Raw genomic sequence first — 19,117 nt, 5'->3', positions numbered from 1 at the left:
GGATTATTAATGACCAGCATAGAACAACAATATGTTGAGGTGAAGACAGCAGGCACAGAAGAGACGATACAATTTAATCACTCATTTGACAATGGAACTTAAGATTACTGGAAAGTTAATGCAGCATATTCTTATGACCCTTAAAAGTTTAAAGTTTAATTCTGGCTTTAATTCTGATCTATTCACATGCACTTACATGAGGAACGAGTGCTGGCGAAGCTCAGTGGTTGAGTCTTTGTGCTAATGGCTATAAGGTTGTGACTTCATATCCAAGCATTCTGGAAAAGGTGAACCAGAAAACATTCTGGTTGGAGCTCAGATAGCACGTTGCATCCACCCTCTGTTCAAACACACTAATCAAAGGAAGTGCTGGTCACAGCTAAGCGTGTACTAATCATTACTGATTACATGTTAGATCCTCCTATTGTTCTGAAAGACTGACTGTTTGGTTCATACGCCGTTCTGACCAAGAAAAATAAGGCCTTAAGGGAGAACCTGTGTCTGCCCTCGGCTGCTTAGTTCTACCATTAGATTCTGTCTCACAAACATATTTGGCAATGATGTAAATACAAATGTAACAGTTCAAAAAAAAATATTAAGACATCAACATGGCCAGTATTTCCATGCACAGTTTATAACCTGATGCTCTTTAAGCAAACCTTATTATCATCGATGTCTGTGTTTACAAAAAGCAGCTTTTCTCTGTAAATAAATCTTAACAGCGTCCCCCTGATTCTGACAAGGAGAACAATTTTTAAATATATGCAATATTTTTCAAATGTGTACTTTTAAAATAACTAATCATCTAAATGTGACGTCTGTATTGATATGCAACTTTACAGTATTTATCGTTTTCCTATATTCTTGCAATTACCTTTAACATACAGCGGAAATTAACATGCAACATGTCATGAAGCTAAGTAAAATCAGTGCTGCTTCTTGTGTCACGTTTACAAAAATAACTAAAGACAACTAAAGACAATATAACCTGTAATACAAGGGCTTACACTTTTGCGAAAATAATGCAAAAGTGGACATAACCTGTTTATTAACTGGCACTGGTTGTTGTACATGTTGGTACAACGGTTTCGTCTATACAAAGGTACTACTCGACATAGTCTTCATCACATGGCATGCATTTGCACCATCGAAAAGATAATTCTTTTAGAAAATATAATTTGCCGCAGTTGATGGTTTCGTCTTCTTTGACATTCTTTAACCATCTGTGCACAGTATTTTTGTCGATGGTGTCAAGAGGATTTGAGAGCAGGGTTCAATGCTGGCGGAAATGCACCACTTGTGATGGGAAAGACCTGTCAGTTAATAAAAAAGTTATGCCCACTTTTGCATTACTTTCAGTTAAGCTTTATTATATAATCATTGTAGATAACGATTGATTTAGACACCACTGATATACACACATGCTAGCATTGAGAGATAAATTGATATAAGCTGATGAGTGCATGCTAGCGGTTTCATCTGACATCAAGGAATTGATCTTGCCTGGGATATTAGCTTTCTGACAATCAGTGTCTAAATTCACCCTGAGAAAATACAAAATGCTTTTCTGGAATTGCATGAAGTACAGTAAGGGCAGTATGAGGCAGGAAAATGAACCACTTTCATTCATAGTCTTACTTTCTATACTATAAAATTGAATCCATTAACAGTTTAGCCAGCAGCAAATAATGTACATGCCAAAAACAGCTATTTTGTAATAGTAAACATACAGCATTATTATTGTGTGAATTAAAAAAAAGGTCACTATATCTGCTCTCCATTCAAAATGAATTTGCAGGTGGAAATTTTCTTTAGTTTCCAGCCACAGGCCCATAAATTTATAATTGTGACACCTTTCTATGGCCATAAAATATGAGCAGAGAGACCAAAAAAGAATTAAATCAAATGAAGATATTAAACTATTTCCAGCATCACAACTTATTAATTCAAGTAGCTTGATAAGCTGTTTTTTTTCATAACCTGATTTTTTTTTCTCAACAAGATATACAGTGCTGGGCAAAAGTCACTTCTTTACATTTTACTTGCAGACTTTGTTGTATTTAAAATGTAGCCTTCAGGAATATTTTTTTTTCAGGTTTCCTAAAAGTATTTTTTTTACTCTAATTTTTAACAAGTCTCACATTCAGTCCAGTCTCTGTATCTGACCAGTTTAGATGGATGTTTTTGTTTGCTAAGCCGTAAAGTGACCTATTCTTATGTAAAAAAAAAAAAATAATCTAACTTAAGGTATGATCCAGTGAGAAACAGGTGCAGATGATGAAAAGCGATCAGGCCGGTGATTAGTATACTGGTGATGCTAAGAGCTGAGTGGTTGGACCAGACGAGCGAGGAAATGAGGTTGCAGCTGAGGATGTTACATAACAACTATATTTAATTCTTTAGGCACTTTGCAGACAGTAAACCTTTATTTCTTGTTTCTTTTATTTAATCTACAAAATTTTATTTAATGGATATGATATATAAAATTATTTCATATTTTATTTTTGATGTGGCTCAAGGCTTTTGCACAGTACTATATATTTTTATTCCACCAGGTTACCAAGAGTTGGGGTTGGCTAGTAATTTAAACATAGCCAAGATGATCACAAAGTTGTTTTTTATGCTTTATATATTTTTTGCTGCCATGATTAAACATCAGCTTTCCTGCAATCCTTTGCTCTAAGGCTGTGTTTCATGTCCCTGACATTTTGATGCAGCATTTAAACTCCTGAGATTACAGTAAGTATGTCTCATTAAGAAGGCAGTTTAAAGACAGCTGTGTCTTTTTCTTTTTTATAAAAGACTGATCATCTTAATGTTGCAAGTCTGTAAGAATTTATAACCTTATATGATTGTGAACAGCCACAAATGTAAAGGGGAGGACTGAGTGGGATTTCGGTTTGCAGTCATAGCTTTTGTCATGACTATATTGTATAACTTCTGTAATATAATAACAAGTCAATCCTCATTCAAATACTTTGGAATGAGGATCTAGTGTTATTTCTGGTCTCCAGCACAAAAAGCTCTGATATGTACTTCCTGTGATTAAAAAACAAACCAAAAAAAACAGCCAGCCTTATACAGCAACACATGCCAGTAAAAAATATGGCATATACAAAGTACATATGAATATTAACAATTAAAGCTTTTACTAAAAGATCAGGAAAATGGCCTTTGGCCTGCTTTAAAAAAAAAAAAAAAAGTCGGTTATTCATATAAAATCATTTTAAGACAAACTCGACACTTTTGCAATTTAAGACAGAAAACAGCCCTCTGGATTTTTTACATTTCTGGCCTCATTGCTATTATTCAGTTCACTCTCTGAATCTTCTGGCAATGCTGCATCTGATTGCCCATCTGGAGTTGAAGAACCAGGTGAGAAATCTGTTGGCGCATCTTCATACCCACTGCTCTCGTCATACTCTTCACCATCATGAGGTTTTTGGATGCTTTCCTCCGGGGGAGCGTGTTCAGAACTAACCGCATGTGCCTTATTATCTCCTTGGTCCACCGAAGTTCCTTCTTGTTTGGATGAACTTGACTCATATCTTTTGTTCTTGAAAAGCAGATATGCTGCAGCTGCAAAAGTAGCAAAACTGGTTGTAGAGCCTGTAGGTTGGGGAGTCGCATCTACTGAGTTTACAAGTGTCTCTTTAGATACACATATATCCACTTCATCAGCAGGATCTTGTGTCATTTCAACAGCTTCTTTCTGGTCTTGTGTTGTACTTTCAGCTGGAACTGAAATTTTTTCCTGGTGACAGAAAATAATTTTTTTTATTAAAAACAAAACTAACACAGAACAAGCAATCTAATGTTAATTATATCTAGATTCTGGAGAAAAAAAAATATGTAAAGCAGAATTTCTACATTGTTCTGTAAATCATTAAAGGATAAAAGTGATAAGCCTATTGCTCCTTCTGTGTTCAAATTCTAGTAAATTAAGCATAAAATATGTGTTTACCAGACCAGCATGTTCTATCATGTTCGATAAAGATTAAACAAAAAAACATTACGAAAACACAACAAAATCATTAGAAAAGGAATGTTAGCGTAAAAAAAATCCATAAATGCATTATATAAATCATAACCACAAACCAAAAAATGTAAACTTGAAAATCATTTCATACATAAAAAACAGAAATTAAAAACTTAAAAACAACCAACTTGCAACCAAACATTGCACTGATTTATTTTATGCTTTTAATATCTGATTTTACGTTTATCTTTATTTTCCTCAGCCCTCAGCTTGTGTTTACGGTTCAAGTCTTTGCATTAACTAGGCTTAGTCTGTTTTTCCATGGGGTAATTGTCAATGTCGCAAAGCAGCTTTACAAAAACAAAAGAATTACAGAAGTTTGTATGGAATTTGTATGAATCAAAATGATAAGCAAGCCAAAGACGACAGCGACAATGGCAAGAAAAAAACTCACTGAGATGACAATAGGAAGACAGAGGAACCATACTCAACAAGAAACGCATCCTAACTGGGTCATAACGGATAGCAGGGATTGATCTGCAGTCATTCTGTGTGTTAGGAGGCTGGAGGTTCCGTATACCAGGAGATGTGTTTAAGTCAATATGGAGTCCAGTATGTTGTTGGAGGCTCAGGTAGACTTGCAGGAAATTCCAGTCCTGAACTATCGAGTGACTGCAGTCACGAATATTCAGAGAACATCTGTCAGCATCAGCCAAGGCCAGGAACCATCTTCGTGGTAAAGTGGAACCGTCCCCAGTCATCATTCACATCCCAGGAAGACCACACGGGGCATCCATGCAACAAGACCTCCAACCAGGAGTGGGACACCAGGACGAGTCAGACAGGTCCAGAGGGAAGAGGAGTCAGGATTACTGGAACTCAGGAGTGACTGTGTAGCTCAACAGAGAGGTCCAAGTGACAACAATTTAGACCAGTGTTGCGAAGAATTCAGTTTAACCCATTTGCTTTAAAATTAATTAACTGAGGAAACATATTATACTGTCACTCCGGGAATGTAGTACAGCAACACTAATACTGTAAACATGTTTAATTAACTTCACTATTCAACAAAATTCATTTGATGAATAAAGAAGATCCACTCTGCAGAAGATCCATTCAAATCATTCAAGCTGTCTTACTGTTCTTTGAGTCTGAAAAAAGGAACATGCTATCGCAGAGACAAAAAGCCCCCGAATTTCATCTCATTGCTTCTTTTACAAAAAAAGATATTGGCAGAGAGTAATTATAATTTGTTTACTCAAGAGTCCCTAACAATTGAGCCAGCCCTTGAGGAATGACATACGTGGTTGGATGGGGCCTTCCATCAATTTGTTGCTTACATCAGGAGGGTTTAACACCTCATAAATCAACATAGCATCAAATTCTCTACATGCTCCCACTTTACTAACTCGTTTAGACCCGGATTCAAGTGGGCTTAGGCTGAGAGTGTTTTCCAAGTTTACAACTCGGCACCAGTAAACAGTAACAGCTGCCGTTCATCATTGAGTCCACCTACAGGACTGTAGTTTCACCCCGGACTGAAAGACAGACTCCCTGACAAACTCCAGAAATTCTACTTGTTTAGTGTATCAAAAGGATAACTTTTGCGCCTGTTGTAAATAGGTTTGTCTTAGGTAAAGATGCAGATATGGGGGACTCATGGATGTAGAGTACTATGGTGAACTGGTATGTTGGATGCTGTCTTCGCGCTCTCGCATTGATCACTCAGGTTTGTTGCTGGTGGTGTGACTGGGAGAGAGCTGACACCAGGGAGCCTTCATGTCAGTGTGTCCTTCTGGCTCTCACTTTTAGTTATGCTAAAAATACTTTAAAATAAAAAATGTAAAAAAACATGTTCCATATAAAATATGTCAGTGTGACCATACCTAACTTTTCTCTCTCTCTCTCTCTCTCTCCCCCTTTCTCTTTTTATCTAGCTACTATACATGTCGCTCCTGAGCTGCCAGTGATTCAAACCCCTCTGGCCTCTGGACCTGTCGAACTTATCCTGTTGCCGCGCTTCTGGTTGGAGATCTCGGCACATGGAGACCCGGTATGGTCTGCTTGGGATGCATGTGGTGACTGGGGCCAGTAACACACAGAATGATTAATCCCTGCTAGCCACTCGTAACACACAGAATGATTAATCCCTGCTAGCCACTCGTAACACACAGAATGATTAATCCCTGCTAGCCATTGTCACCAAAATGAGGATGGGTTCCCTGTTGAGTATGGTTCAAGGCTCTTAAGGTTTCTTCCCATTGCCATTGCAGGGAGTTTTTCCTTGCCACCATCGCAGGGACAATCTGATAATTAGGATTTTTACATATTGCCTCACACTTTTCTAACTCATTTTCATATTTCTTTTTTATTCTTTAAAGCTGCTTTAACGACAATGACCACTGTTAAACGCATTATAAAACTGAACAGGATTGAACAGGATTGAACAGTGTGCACTCATTTCAGACCCCACAGAAGCAGGAGGCAACAATTCCATACTAGTCCTGGTAGGATCACTCTTACTGGATGTTATTTGATCCCGCTGATTCCCATGTTTACCCACAACCTACAAGACTGGGCAGGTGGAAAGACTGAAAGACCAAAATGTTTAGGCAGGGTTTCCATAGCTACTACTGTTGCGACCATTAACATGATTGGTGGGGGCCATCCATCAATTGTGCATAACTGTTTTGTCTTTTATCAGATCACACATGACAGAAACTTCTGTAGTGTCAGCTTACCTAGTTAGAATAGTGTTTATTCTAACAAAAAAAAAATGTTAAAACATGTTTGTTTTGGCCAGGTATTTGCATCTTGTTAAACTAAACTTTTTTTATATTCCTAACTTTTAAAAACATCAAAAGTGCAAATAATTTTTATTAGGGAGGTGATAGAGTTGAAATTCTAACCAAAAAAAACTTACAGCATGCTGTCTGAGACATAAAACAATAGTGAGATAGTGGTTTACCAGATCTATATTTATCACAGGAAATTGTGTAACGCTGTACATCATCATTTGATTATAGCTCCCAGAGTGGGCTGTGCAGCTCAACTGAAGTTCTGATTGCAGTTTCACTGACATATTAAAGCTACGGCATCTGAATGTTTGCTAAATTCCTCTGTGGGCATCCGAATGAATTTATAGAAAAAAAACATTTAAACACAAAAGCCCAAATAAAGAGCCCTTTACTATGAAGCTACACTGCAGAAAACCTCAAATGTGTTTTGCCTCCACTAGAATCTCTAAATGCAGCTATAAAAGGAGAAGTGTTCTGCAATATGAGACACCTCCTTGTCGTGATTGAGTGGATGCTGTAAAAAAAAAAAAATCTTCAGTTTGGAGCATCATTAGCCTTCTCCTCTATCAGTTTTATTTTCACTTCAGTACATGATGACACCTTCTAATCGCAGTACAGGTATGTGGAGTTTAACCAACTGCTTTCCACACATATCGAGTGTATGTCACACTGTATCTCTTGTACATAAATCACTTGTGCATATTTTTATGCTACAGTATCCCAGATAGTTTTGATTATAAGTGTATAACATGGTATTCACACAACATTCAATTCATATAATGTCCTATTTCACAGGATATAAAAGAGTGTTAATGTGCTTTTCTTGGCTTTAACATTCTTCAAAAACCCCTTGAACACATTCAAATCACTCACCAAATCAGGAAAATTAGAAGCTTAACACGCGGGCCCTTCACACACCATGACAACATAGGGCTGATGTCATAGTGCTTGGGCCCTAATGACCTATTAAGTTCATAACTAAACTAATATAGCAGTTTTTAAATTACAGTACATGTTTTGTTATAGATAACCTTGTGTGTTAAAGAATAATAAGAGTAAAAATCTAAAATGGCATTTATTGCATTCTGCTGACAAACTGTTCATATATATATAATGTTTGGAACGTAGCATGGAATATGTAACAGCACTTACTAAAACTATTGTACTCATTTTCATACTGTTATTACAATAACTTATTCACAGAGCCACTAGATAAATATTAGTTCAGTTATGTAACACTGTGGCTATTCTGGAGCTTAAAGTAAAGTCTAATTTTGTTTGCCCCATAGTGTTACATAAGCAGGCAGGCTCGCAGACTGATGTATATCATTTGCAAACATAGCCTTTACTCACCTCTTTTAACCGCTCCAGCTCCTGCGTCAGCAGTGCAACAGTTTCCTCCACCTTCCTCCTCTTCTCCCTCTCTCGCTCCAGCTCCTGCAGGCCGAAGGAAAACAAAGAATGAAAGAGAATAGGAGAGAGACAAACAGTGATAGAGAGAGACGGAGGGCTAACATGAACAACAGTGTTTTAGTTATTGAAAATAAATACATATTTATTTCTGTTTTAATAGTTACAGTTGTACCAAATGAAATATGTGTGTCCTTTGACGTAAACTTTATTTTTTTGCTAAATAAATTTCATTTAGAATTCAGCTCTTTTTATTTCACTATATTTTCTAGCCATAATCCTCCATTTTGTTCTCTTTCCTGTTAATTTATTTCACCCATACTCAAGCCACCTCAAGTCAAAATTCACACTCCTCCTCAACTCAACAAAGGAAAATATACATTACTCATCACAGTTATCTAGTATTGCTAACAAAGGACAAACGTGGTGTTTCCCACTTGTAGCTTGAATGCAGAGAGATAAAAAAAAAGAAAGAAATATATATATATATATATAACCTCAAGGTCTGTTGTCCCACTAATCTAATGCAAAACATACAGTTCAGCTTGTATCGCAGTTTTAAATCATGAATCAGATCATTTTTTGTATCATTAAAAAATAGATATCATTTTGCATTACATTTACTATTTAATACTTAAATCAGAGAAATTTTGAGATAGTGGACTGATGCTGACAGGGGATACAGAAGATGTCTCGGTTAACCACTAAGTGCTTCATGAAAGAACATGGAGTTCTTTGGTTTTTCAATGAAAATCAACTCCAGCCACAATGTTGGATAGTTGCAGATAATGCACCAGACAGTAAACAGCGTGATATATAGGAAAGGAAAACCACTCAAACAAATTCAATTCAATTTAATTAAATTACATTTTATTTGTTTAGTGCTTTTAACCACGGCATGGACAAGCAGAGGATAACCAATGCTTAGTCATGCACCTACTGGCTGGTAGACTTTAAGTGCTGTGTAAAACTCTCAGGCAGTAAGATCAAGAGGAACCTGACATATTTAGGAAAAATGGAAATCCAACTCAGGAGTGAATAGTATCTAAGTGAAAAACACTCAAGAATGCCAATCTCATACAGTTACAGACACACTGGTTCATTAAGAGGAATCCCCATTGAGCAAATGTCATACACACAACCTTCTCTAGATTTTATACAGAATTATGCAAAAAACAAAATAAACAACAAAAACAACAAAAAAATTTGTGCAAAAAGAAAGAGATCAGGGGAGAGTAAGCAGACTGGTTTGAGTTGACAGGATCTCAATAATGATTTAAATAAGCACTATTTGCAAGCATGGTGAGCAGAAAAGCATCCTAGACCACTACGGATCTTTGTTGCTCCAGTATAGGAGAAAAAAAAAAAGAGAAAATCAAAAAGATAAAAGACACAAGAAAAGAGAAAAGCTATGTTGAACAGAAAAAATAATTTATGTTGAAAAGAAAATGTGTTGATGAGAAAAGAAATAAAAAAGAGGATTTATGTTATAAAAAATAGAAAAGGGATAGGAAGAAAAGAAAAGGGAAGAAAAGATAGATAAAAAATAGATTTTTTTTATTTTTTTTTTGTTAGCGAAGGCCATCTGCTCGAGGCAGCTTAACTTCTTAAACAGGAAGAGTCTTCCCGAAAGTGTGCATAGTCACTCCTGCAGTCTGTTGCCACACCACTTCCCCCCTAAGCCCTGCATACACTGGACATCGCAAGCCACTCATACAGTACATAACAAATGAGTACACTATCTGAAACATTTAGCATTTTTGCATTGCACTGTTGCTTCATGATGGCTGATTAGATAACTACATGCATGCGCATGTTACTGTACATGTTCCTAATAAGTGTCTAAAGAGAATGAGAAGTGAGTGCCACTTCTTGGAGCTACAAGCAACTCTACAAAAGTGTCCTGCTGTCAGAATTGAATATAATTTGTGTTGATACATGTAGTGAAATGAACAAATTATTAAAATCGTAAAATGTATCAATATGTCACTCAAGGAGAAACCCAGTGTCCTTATTCTTATTATAAGTGTCCATGTTCTCATCCCAATGTTTCCTGCCACTTGTGGCTCATATCCACAAAAATATACCCAGGTGATTCTGGGTGACCAGGACGTATACTTGTGCAGTTAAAACAACATGTTGGTGTGTATGTACCATGCTGAACTGATGAGCCTCTCTCTTGGTCTCAGTGAGCATCTCCTCAGCTCCCTCAAGGGCATCCTGGAGACAGTCTACCTGGAAAAGCAACACCTCCTGCCGCAGCTCGACACTCTGCAGCTCTGCTAAACACATCTCATAGTTCTGCTGTAGCTCCATCTGCAGAAAATAAATGAGCTGCAATTTGCTGTCTGATTTGTGAAGTGCGACGTGATTATATGTTTAGTTGGTATTTTCCAAATTGATGTAACATGATATATCAGAGTTAAATACCCCAATAACGACAACAGCACCTGATAAATGTTTTTATTAATATACAGTAAGTCATTTGTACGAAGTTTTACAGTGTTTGTTAATTCAAAAGCTAGAAATATCACTATAGAGCAATTTGCTTTTTTGGCTTGTTCAGAATCTGTTCTTAGCGGCTGTTTAAATGCTAAAGGATTTTGTTAACTTGTGTTAAATCTGATTGCAGATTGTTTCCTTCCTTTGTAGCCAACATATGATACCGACATCACTATTCAACTGACCTCTTTTTTTGTTATAGGAAAGGGAGTATTTCTAACAAAATATGTACTGTTTGCAATAATTCGGGTCATTTTAGGTCAGGCATTGGCTTGTTGTAACATCAGAGAGCTTTGCTAATCAACTAACATTTTAAGCAGTTTTTGGTAAAAATGTAAGGTCTCCTGACAATTAATCTTGTTTTAGAAATATAAAGTACACCTGAAAAATGTAAACCATTCCAGTTATTCTCTGCATGTCTAAACTATAATCAATTCATAGCATTAGTCGTGCAAACACTGTATTGAAGAAATAAATATTAATATGCCTATTGTAAAACCCTGAGTCTTAAATGATGTAATTCACGCCAATAAAACATCTTCCAAAACCAGAAACTGCATCACACTTCTTCAAAACGTCAATAAAAAGCATCAATAAAGCAAAAACAAAACACCAATCGACCATAACATTAAAACCACCAAAACAACATTCCATGGATGTTTAATCAGATTGAGATCTGGGGAATTTGAAGGCTTAAACTCTTTGCAGGCTAAGTCCTATACACAGAAAGCCGTGATGCACTGAGTGTTCCGTTTGGATACTTTTCTATCATAGCTGGAGTTAACTTTTTTCCGCAATTTGTGCGTCCTTAGCTTCTCGTGAGACCAAACCAGAAATGTGGCCTTTGCCTTTTAATTCATCATGTGGTGTTAATGTTATAACTAATCTCTGTAAAATATACTACATCCTCAATAGAAATTAGACTCAAAACTGACAATTATTATTCGAGCATATTTAAAGCATTATTAAATCAAGTATCATTAGAATTGACCTCAGACTCCTGATTAACTAGTGGTTGGCTACTCAATGTATGGACCCGAATGCAGTCGATCATTTCTCTCCCGCATTTAGGAATCTGTCCTTCAGTGACTGTTGCTCAGCTACATAGGAATTGACAAATGAATAGCCTGGACACCCAGGGCTAGCAAACCTACTCCTAGAGAAATAACTGTATGGTAGATGACCTTAATATGTAGATGATAGTTAGATAATGGGATATTTTGTTTGGCTTTTTCTTTATATATATATATATATAAAGCAAAAATCAAAAAGAAACACAGTTAAGTAAATTTAAAGCTGAAAACCATAGTTTCCATTTGTCTCACGTATGGGTAAATTGTATCACTGTTATCACTCCTGCTTAGAGCTACAGCTTAAAGACTACCTAAATAAGAATTTACAAGTCATGGGTATAAACAAAATCAGTATTTTATGCTAAATAGTATGCCTTCTAATAGTAATGTGACCAGCCATATGAACATGTTTATAACTGTCTGTGTCAGTTTAACTTAAGCTACTTCCTTGTTGTCTTGAGAAATTTCTGACACGTTATTACGTGCCTGTAAGATTTTTAAAAAAAACATGACTAATCACATGCTACACACACACAGAACAGCCTGATGTCTTTCATTTTCCTGACTAAGAGAAATACAAGAAGTGCAAACCAAGTGCTAGCTTAAAGTGCAGACGCCTCAAGTCTTTCAGTCACACGTTTTCTGAAATTCAGTCACATTCTAAAAGTACTTTTTTCACCTCCAGTATTTTTGGTTGGACTTTTTTTTTAACTCATTTTATAGATGTACGCTTTTCTCACCATGTTTCTACACTACTGAACACTCGCTGTAGTCTGTATTATAAAATGTAGTGTAACTAGTCACACACTGATACATTTCAATCATCATTGCATTTAAGGCTGTTTATATTGAAGCATGCAGGCTGTTATGTAGTACTTAATGAATTATTCAGGTTAAGTAGAAGTCCATTGTAAATACCATGGATGTGTGTTCTGCTGGCTCGTCTTCACTCTGATGCAAAAAAACAAAACAAAAACAAAAACACTTTACAATTCAAGAATTATTTGCAAAGAAAATATGGATATTTAACAAGACACATTATTACAGAAAAACAACATACAGTGTTGAGCTATAATTATGTTTAAGAAATCATGCCACTTTATTTTTATAATTATCTAATTACCTTCCATTACAACAACTTTTGCTCCCAAAATTTACAGTGGTAAACTGGTTTTTAATGGGGGAGAGGTTCATGAATGACTTATGTTGGGCTGTTCATCTGTTTCCTGTTTCACATTGTCCACTTTTAATGTATTTTTTATTATTATTAGATAATGACATTTAAAAAGCAGTCAACTATTTAAACATTACTCTTTGATTTTATGCACTTCCCTGCTAACATATGACTGGGCAGATTATTGGATTATTACAGGATTGAGGAGTTTTTGTAGAAAATGGCATCAGCAACTTCGATAGTATACTTTGGCATAAAATATACACAGAAATTGTTATTATTTCCATCCTTAAGAGCCCTTTTGTATCTGGTAGAGCAGGGCTTCAGTCCATGATTATCAATAGTCATTCCCTATGTACAACCTTTTTATTACAAAAAAAAAACCTATGGTGTCAATAAAACCTGTTTTAGGAATAAGATAGTAATGTATGCTTACTGATCAATCAAGTTGCAAGTAATTATCAATCTAGTAATTAGCAATAAGTGTCTGACTTCTTGGTAATACACTTCTCAAATATTTGATCTTCCAGTGTTTGTTAAAAATACTGATATTTTAGCACACTTTGGCCTACAAGCAGCATTTTTTCCAATGTTGCAATGCAAAAAGGCCAAGTGAGAAACACAGCCTACTTCCCACTGTGTACCAACTTGGCTCGAGTAAGGGACACTGGACGCGTCAGGAACTGCTCTAAATTGGACAGGAAGAATGTTGTGTTCATAGAAATACACATTTCTATGCCCAGAACCGCCATTCTGAGTCTGTGTTTTCAAAAAGATTCAAATTGAAATCCAACCAGCATAGAGTATATCTGATATTTAGAAAACATTATATGTATCATTGAAGGAAATGAATTTGGACATATCAATTGTTAACAAAAAGGACTGAATCACAGCCTTGATAAACTTTTTAGGTGTTGGCAAACTTGATGTTGCCAAATGAAAAAAAATCTACCATCATTCATTCTGGTATTCTGTAATTTTCTGCATATTACATGCTTTGTATTAACATTTGAAGCTGATCCTGAGCCTTATACAAAGATCATGTTTTAAAAGACTGAATAAATTATGTCAAATTATCTAACATAAAGAAAGTCACTGAATTAATCTACAATCATTTTAGCACTTCCTAATTCACATTTCAATAAGTCACATTTAAATGTGTGAAAAGGTTTCTCAGGCTGTCACAAATATAGTTTGACTGGATTGAAGTGAATTAGTGTATTAGAGGGAAGACTATATATTATTAAACTGTCCTGTGTTAACCAATCTGGTAAATTTGCAATCAAAATAGCATGATCTAGTATCTCTTCATTTTGTTCTCATGACAATTTAGCAAAAACATGTACAAGCACATTATTGCCCAACAGCAATAAAATTGTCAACACCCAATCATGTCACATACTGAACAACTCATGGGATATATGCCTGATAGCACCTTGTATTTTTAGTACAAATTTCTTTCTCTATTTATTTTTTCATTTTATGACTTTATTATTGAGGCCATACAAAAACATTTCAGATTATCAGTATTCTATCACGAAATTTGCATGCAAAAAAGAAGCAGGTGCAACAGTCAAAGTCCTCAGAAACACTGGAGGATGTTTTGCAGGATGCTCAATAAAATTTAGTTAATAATTGCCTAATAAAACTGCACAAATTATACCTGAAAACATCCTCAAAACGCTATCTCACCAAATACTGTACTGACTTTGTTTCATTAATTACTCTTAATTAAATTACAATTTTTTTAATACATGCGTACTTTAGAACATTTATTATGCATGTGCTTAGGAATTTTGCACAGTGCTATAGATGCATAAAATTTGGTAATTTAGCCACAATTCAGCACTAATATTTAGATTTTTTTTACCTGACTTCCTCTTGTGTCTCCCCTCCTGAGAGATCCATATCTGCTGTCTCTGCGAGTTAGCCGCTTGGGTGATTCTTCCGCCTGACATACAAACAGCCAACACAGAAATATACAGCACATAAGACCACAGTGCTAACCACTAAGCCACCAGGTCACACTTTGCATCACTTTTTTACAGTCACAGTAACAGTATATATGCATATATACTGAAATATACTGACTAGACTTTCGGAAGATTTACATCATATACATCCTAAACTTTACGATAAAGACAGTGTTTCTGCTCATCCAGGTTACTCGCAATCCAAGCTTGCACTTTATAGTCCTTTGTATGTATGTATTAGTACAGCAAGGCAACCAAATTTTTTTTTTTTTTGCTATACAGTCAAGAGATTTGGGTTTGAGATTAAAAGATGAATGTAATATGTACATTTCAGGATTTCAGCTTTCTTTCTCTAATGTTGAGAAACAACTGTTTTCCAAGTGATCAAAAAAATAGTATGTGGCTGCAAGGTCTTTCAAGTTATGTAGTTGTACCCTGTTAGGCTGATTGTTTAAAAACTGCTTAAAATGTCCGCTCTTTGTTTGAGCTCTGTAAAAACTGCATTTGGTGCTTCAAAGTATAAAACAACATGTAGACTAGAGAGGTGTCTATGGGAGCAAAGCACGCCATTGTGCAAGCTGAGAAATTAGCCACTTTATAAGCACTGGGCGAAGCCAGAAGAAGTCAGAAAACAAACAAACAAATAAACCCATGGTACACTAATAACAACACGCAGGACTGGTTGACCATTTGATAACAAAAATATTGTCAGAGGTGGTCTCTATGGTCGTCGTCTCGGGTCTATGTGCATGAGTAAACAGATGGAAGGATTTTTCTAATTGTTCCCAAATTGTCTGTATGTGTGTTTGTGTGCATTGAACTGGCACTCTAGTGGTTTTGTGACATGGCATTTAATTGAACTGCAAATATGATTGGCTAAATAACAAATACATTATTAAATAGATGCACATTTAGTATAGTAATAATTGCTCCTTGATGTAGTTTCTTTGTAAATATGTAAATGAGTAAAAACCCTTTGTTCGTGCATCACTTTGATTAATGAGATAAAAGGCTGCAAGAGGTGATGAGCTCACTTTTGTCCGAAACGCTAACGAGCTGCCTACGTCATGACGTCATCGTGCGTCACCTAGAAACGCCTGAAACACGCCGGAGCAACTTTTCATCTCCCTGCAAAATCCCTGCCAACTAATCGCGCCGAGTTTATTTGACAGATTTTATTGGATAAATTATTGTTGTTGTTTTATTTGTATGAATAAAATCTTACATGGAGATAGCTGTAGTGAAGTACAGTCGCTGGAAAATACAGGACAAAAAACTGGGCGTATTCTATTGTAGCACTAATATTTAACGCAGAAGTAACGCTGGCTTCGGAATCTGTTAGTTTGTTAAATAACAACAAAAAAACTTTAATGCATGCGACTTTAAACACAGGTGTATTTTGTAAAAAACGTTTTGTTTTTTTTTTGCTTTGTCTTAAACAGAGAACAATCACACACCGCCACACAAAAAAGATTTCACAACCACCTAAACACGCTCATTAATTATCCAAAGCTTTGGACCAGTTTGAGAACTCTAGTCTAAAAGTCTAAAAACTGTTTACGGACTTAAGGACTGATCTTAAATATAAACCAAGTGAATATATTTGTATGTATAATAAATGAAGCTCACCTCTATTATGTGTCGAAGAGATTCTTCCTCGCTCATCGCGCGCGAGACGATCCGTTTTCTGGGTGAAGCGGATTTCTCCCCTGTGTCCGCGTGCATCCTGAGATCACTACTTACACTCACAGCGCGCGATAAAACCCGATATTCAGTGTGTATGGACAGTGAAAATGTTCTCCCGTATGTTTCGTGTGTGTGTTTGACTTGACAGTAGGGAGGCGGCTTTACACTCAACTCCTGTAAAAGGAGGGGCTCGAGCCAGCACAGTGAGGGCCGCGTCTCAATTCAACCCGCCATGTTCTCCACTCCGCCCTTCTCCCCTAGATACTGTATAGAGCTACTAGCTATTAGCGATACGATATTATTACGGTACCGCGATTCAAATTGTGATTCTATAAGTATCACCATTTTTTAAATCCCCATTTTATTTTTTTCAGATTTTTGTTACAATTTGAAACCTGTAGCCATTAAAGCCCAGCGCATTTTTGCCATTAATTGTTTCGCTTTTAAAATAAACATACAGTATTCGCCAAAATATATGATGAAGATGAATTAATGAAATAGCACATAAGACTATAAGATAATTAAGTAACAACAACAGTCATTTGTTATTTTAAGACACAAAGTTCTGCTGTTCTGAAAGTTTTTGCAAGAACAGTATTGTTCAACCGCATTTGTAAAACCCATGAAGCACCATGATGAAACTGGCTCTCATGAAGACCATCCCAGCAACGCAAGACCAAGACTTACCTAGGGTTTAGAGAAGTTCATTAAGACTTACCAGTTTAAAAATCAATTTACAGCACCTCAGATTAGAGATGTTATAAAGACTTTAAAGAGTATAAGTAGCAGATATCAACTGTTCAGATAAATTTATTGCATATTTTGAAAGCCTTTAGCAATATTTTACAATGAAGAAAGAAATAAAAATCTGAAATGATCATGACATAAAGCGTGTCCAAACTTTTGACTGGTAGTGTATATGCAGAGTGTGCATATTCTCCCTGTACTTTTTGGATTTCCTTTGGGTATGTTGATTTCCTTGCCACTGTCCAATGACATGCGTTGTAGGCCCACTGGTTTGAGATTTTGCCCGTAATGTAAGAGGGACTGTGTGGGTTTGTGCCTGTTTTGGCACCCTTATCCCTCTGCCACTGGCTTTTGCCCTGACTTTCCAGTAGTAGGCTCCAGGCCCCGCAACCCTATAGAAATGAATGAATGAATGCTCAGACGGCATTTCCTAGGGATAGTGTTAGAGATGGTTTGTGATATACCAAAACCTTGTCTATGTTGCATCATGTCCCAAGGTGACACTCAGGTAAAACTCAAATTTCTTATGTACTGTAGATAGACAAAGTATTACCTTGAAAAATGACATGTGGCTTTTGTCAATATTGTCACTATTATCTTAAAACCTGAAGGGAATGCCAGTTCATCACAGAACACACGCATATTTATGCACTGAGAGCTAGAGTTGTGTATCGTTTGGGTTTTTTCTATACCGGTGCCAAATCGATACTTTTAATATGGTACCGGTGCCAAAACGGTGCCTAAACCGATACTTTACAGAAGCCACAAAATGATGGTGAATGACTCAGGAATACATTTTTATTAAACAAATAAATAAATAAAAATTCTCAGAGCAAGTGTAACGTTAGTTGCTGCATTCACGTGCATCTCGGATGGTCTCATTTCCTGATGATTTGTGCTTTTAATTTTTTTATCTAATCCAACAAACTTTTAATCTACAAAAATAAAATGAATAGTAACATTACTGCAACAATGTTTTGGATTTGTATTATCAAAGCTTTCCGAAGTTCTCAAGATTTTTTTAATTTAGGAAATAATAAATTTTTCTGATCATTTCTGACACCCCATGAATGCAGTATTTAAATTTTACTAGTGGTTGATGAATCTGATGCTTATTACGAATGCGTCATTCAATCGACAGAATGAGGCACCGAAATAAAAAAACACCGAATATAGGTACTGGTGCCATATTGGCATCGGTTTTCAGTACCCAACCCTCCTTTAGGCTTGAGGCATTAAGTATATTTTCCATCCATTTCCATTTTTAACATTGTCATTACTGTTTTCTATGAGTTTCTCATTAACCCATGCTGATCTCTGTTTCTTGGCCTTAAAACAAGCTTTGTAGCAGTGTTACATGAGACACTGCCAGATTTTCTGACAGTGGTGATAAACTAGTAGCCAGGGACCTCATTATATTACAAGCTATTCTATGACTATCATACTCAACTCACAATAAAGAAATAAAGATTTTTGCCAGTGCCAAATTTGTACATTGTACATTGCATAATATACAACTTGGCCAAAATTAAAAGATCATTCCAACTTAACAATTTATCATTCTGTAATAACACCACATATGTAAGCAAACAGTAGTCATTAATATACTCTATATTTAAAATTACATACTATTAACAACTTTGTTATAATAACATTAGGATCTTAATATGTATATAGTGGTATTAATAGTGCATTGGTTAGCACTGTGGACTCACACCTTCAGGGTAAAGGGGTTCCTGTCCAGATCTGAGTGCGTGGAGTTTGCATGTTCTCCC

General features: G+C 36.0%; 1 protein-coding gene across 1 annotated transcript; it reads right to left on the bottom strand.

Moving 5' to 3' along the window:
• Positions 1–1,823: 1,823 nt before the first annotated feature.
• si:ch1073-456m8.1 (leucine-rich repeat flightless-interacting protein 1) lies at positions 1,824–16,766 on the bottom strand. The gene is made up of 6 exons (XM_053484376.1): positions 16,539–16,766; positions 14,807–14,887; positions 12,681–12,713; positions 10,342–10,503; positions 8,131–8,214; positions 1,824–3,754 (listed from the first exon to the last, which is right to left on the bottom strand). The coding sequence occupies exons 1-6, from the start codon at positions 16,632–16,634 to the stop codon at positions 3,254–3,256; spliced, it is 957 nt and encodes a 318-aa protein (XP_053340351.1). The 5' UTR covers positions 16,635–16,766; the 3' UTR covers positions 1,824–3,253.
• Between the last annotated feature and the right edge of the window lie 2,351 nt (positions 16,767–19,117).

The sequence above is a fragment of the Clarias gariepinus genome, chromosome 23 (assembly GCF_024256425.1).
Source record: "Clarias gariepinus isolate MV-2021 ecotype Netherlands chromosome 23, CGAR_prim_01v2, whole genome shotgun sequence".
In the NCBI taxonomy this organism is placed as follows: domain Eukaryota; kingdom Metazoa; phylum Chordata; class Actinopteri; order Siluriformes; family Clariidae; genus Clarias; species Clarias gariepinus.
Note: the sequence above shows the minus strand (reverse complement) of the source record. Positions and strands in the feature narration are given on the sequence as shown.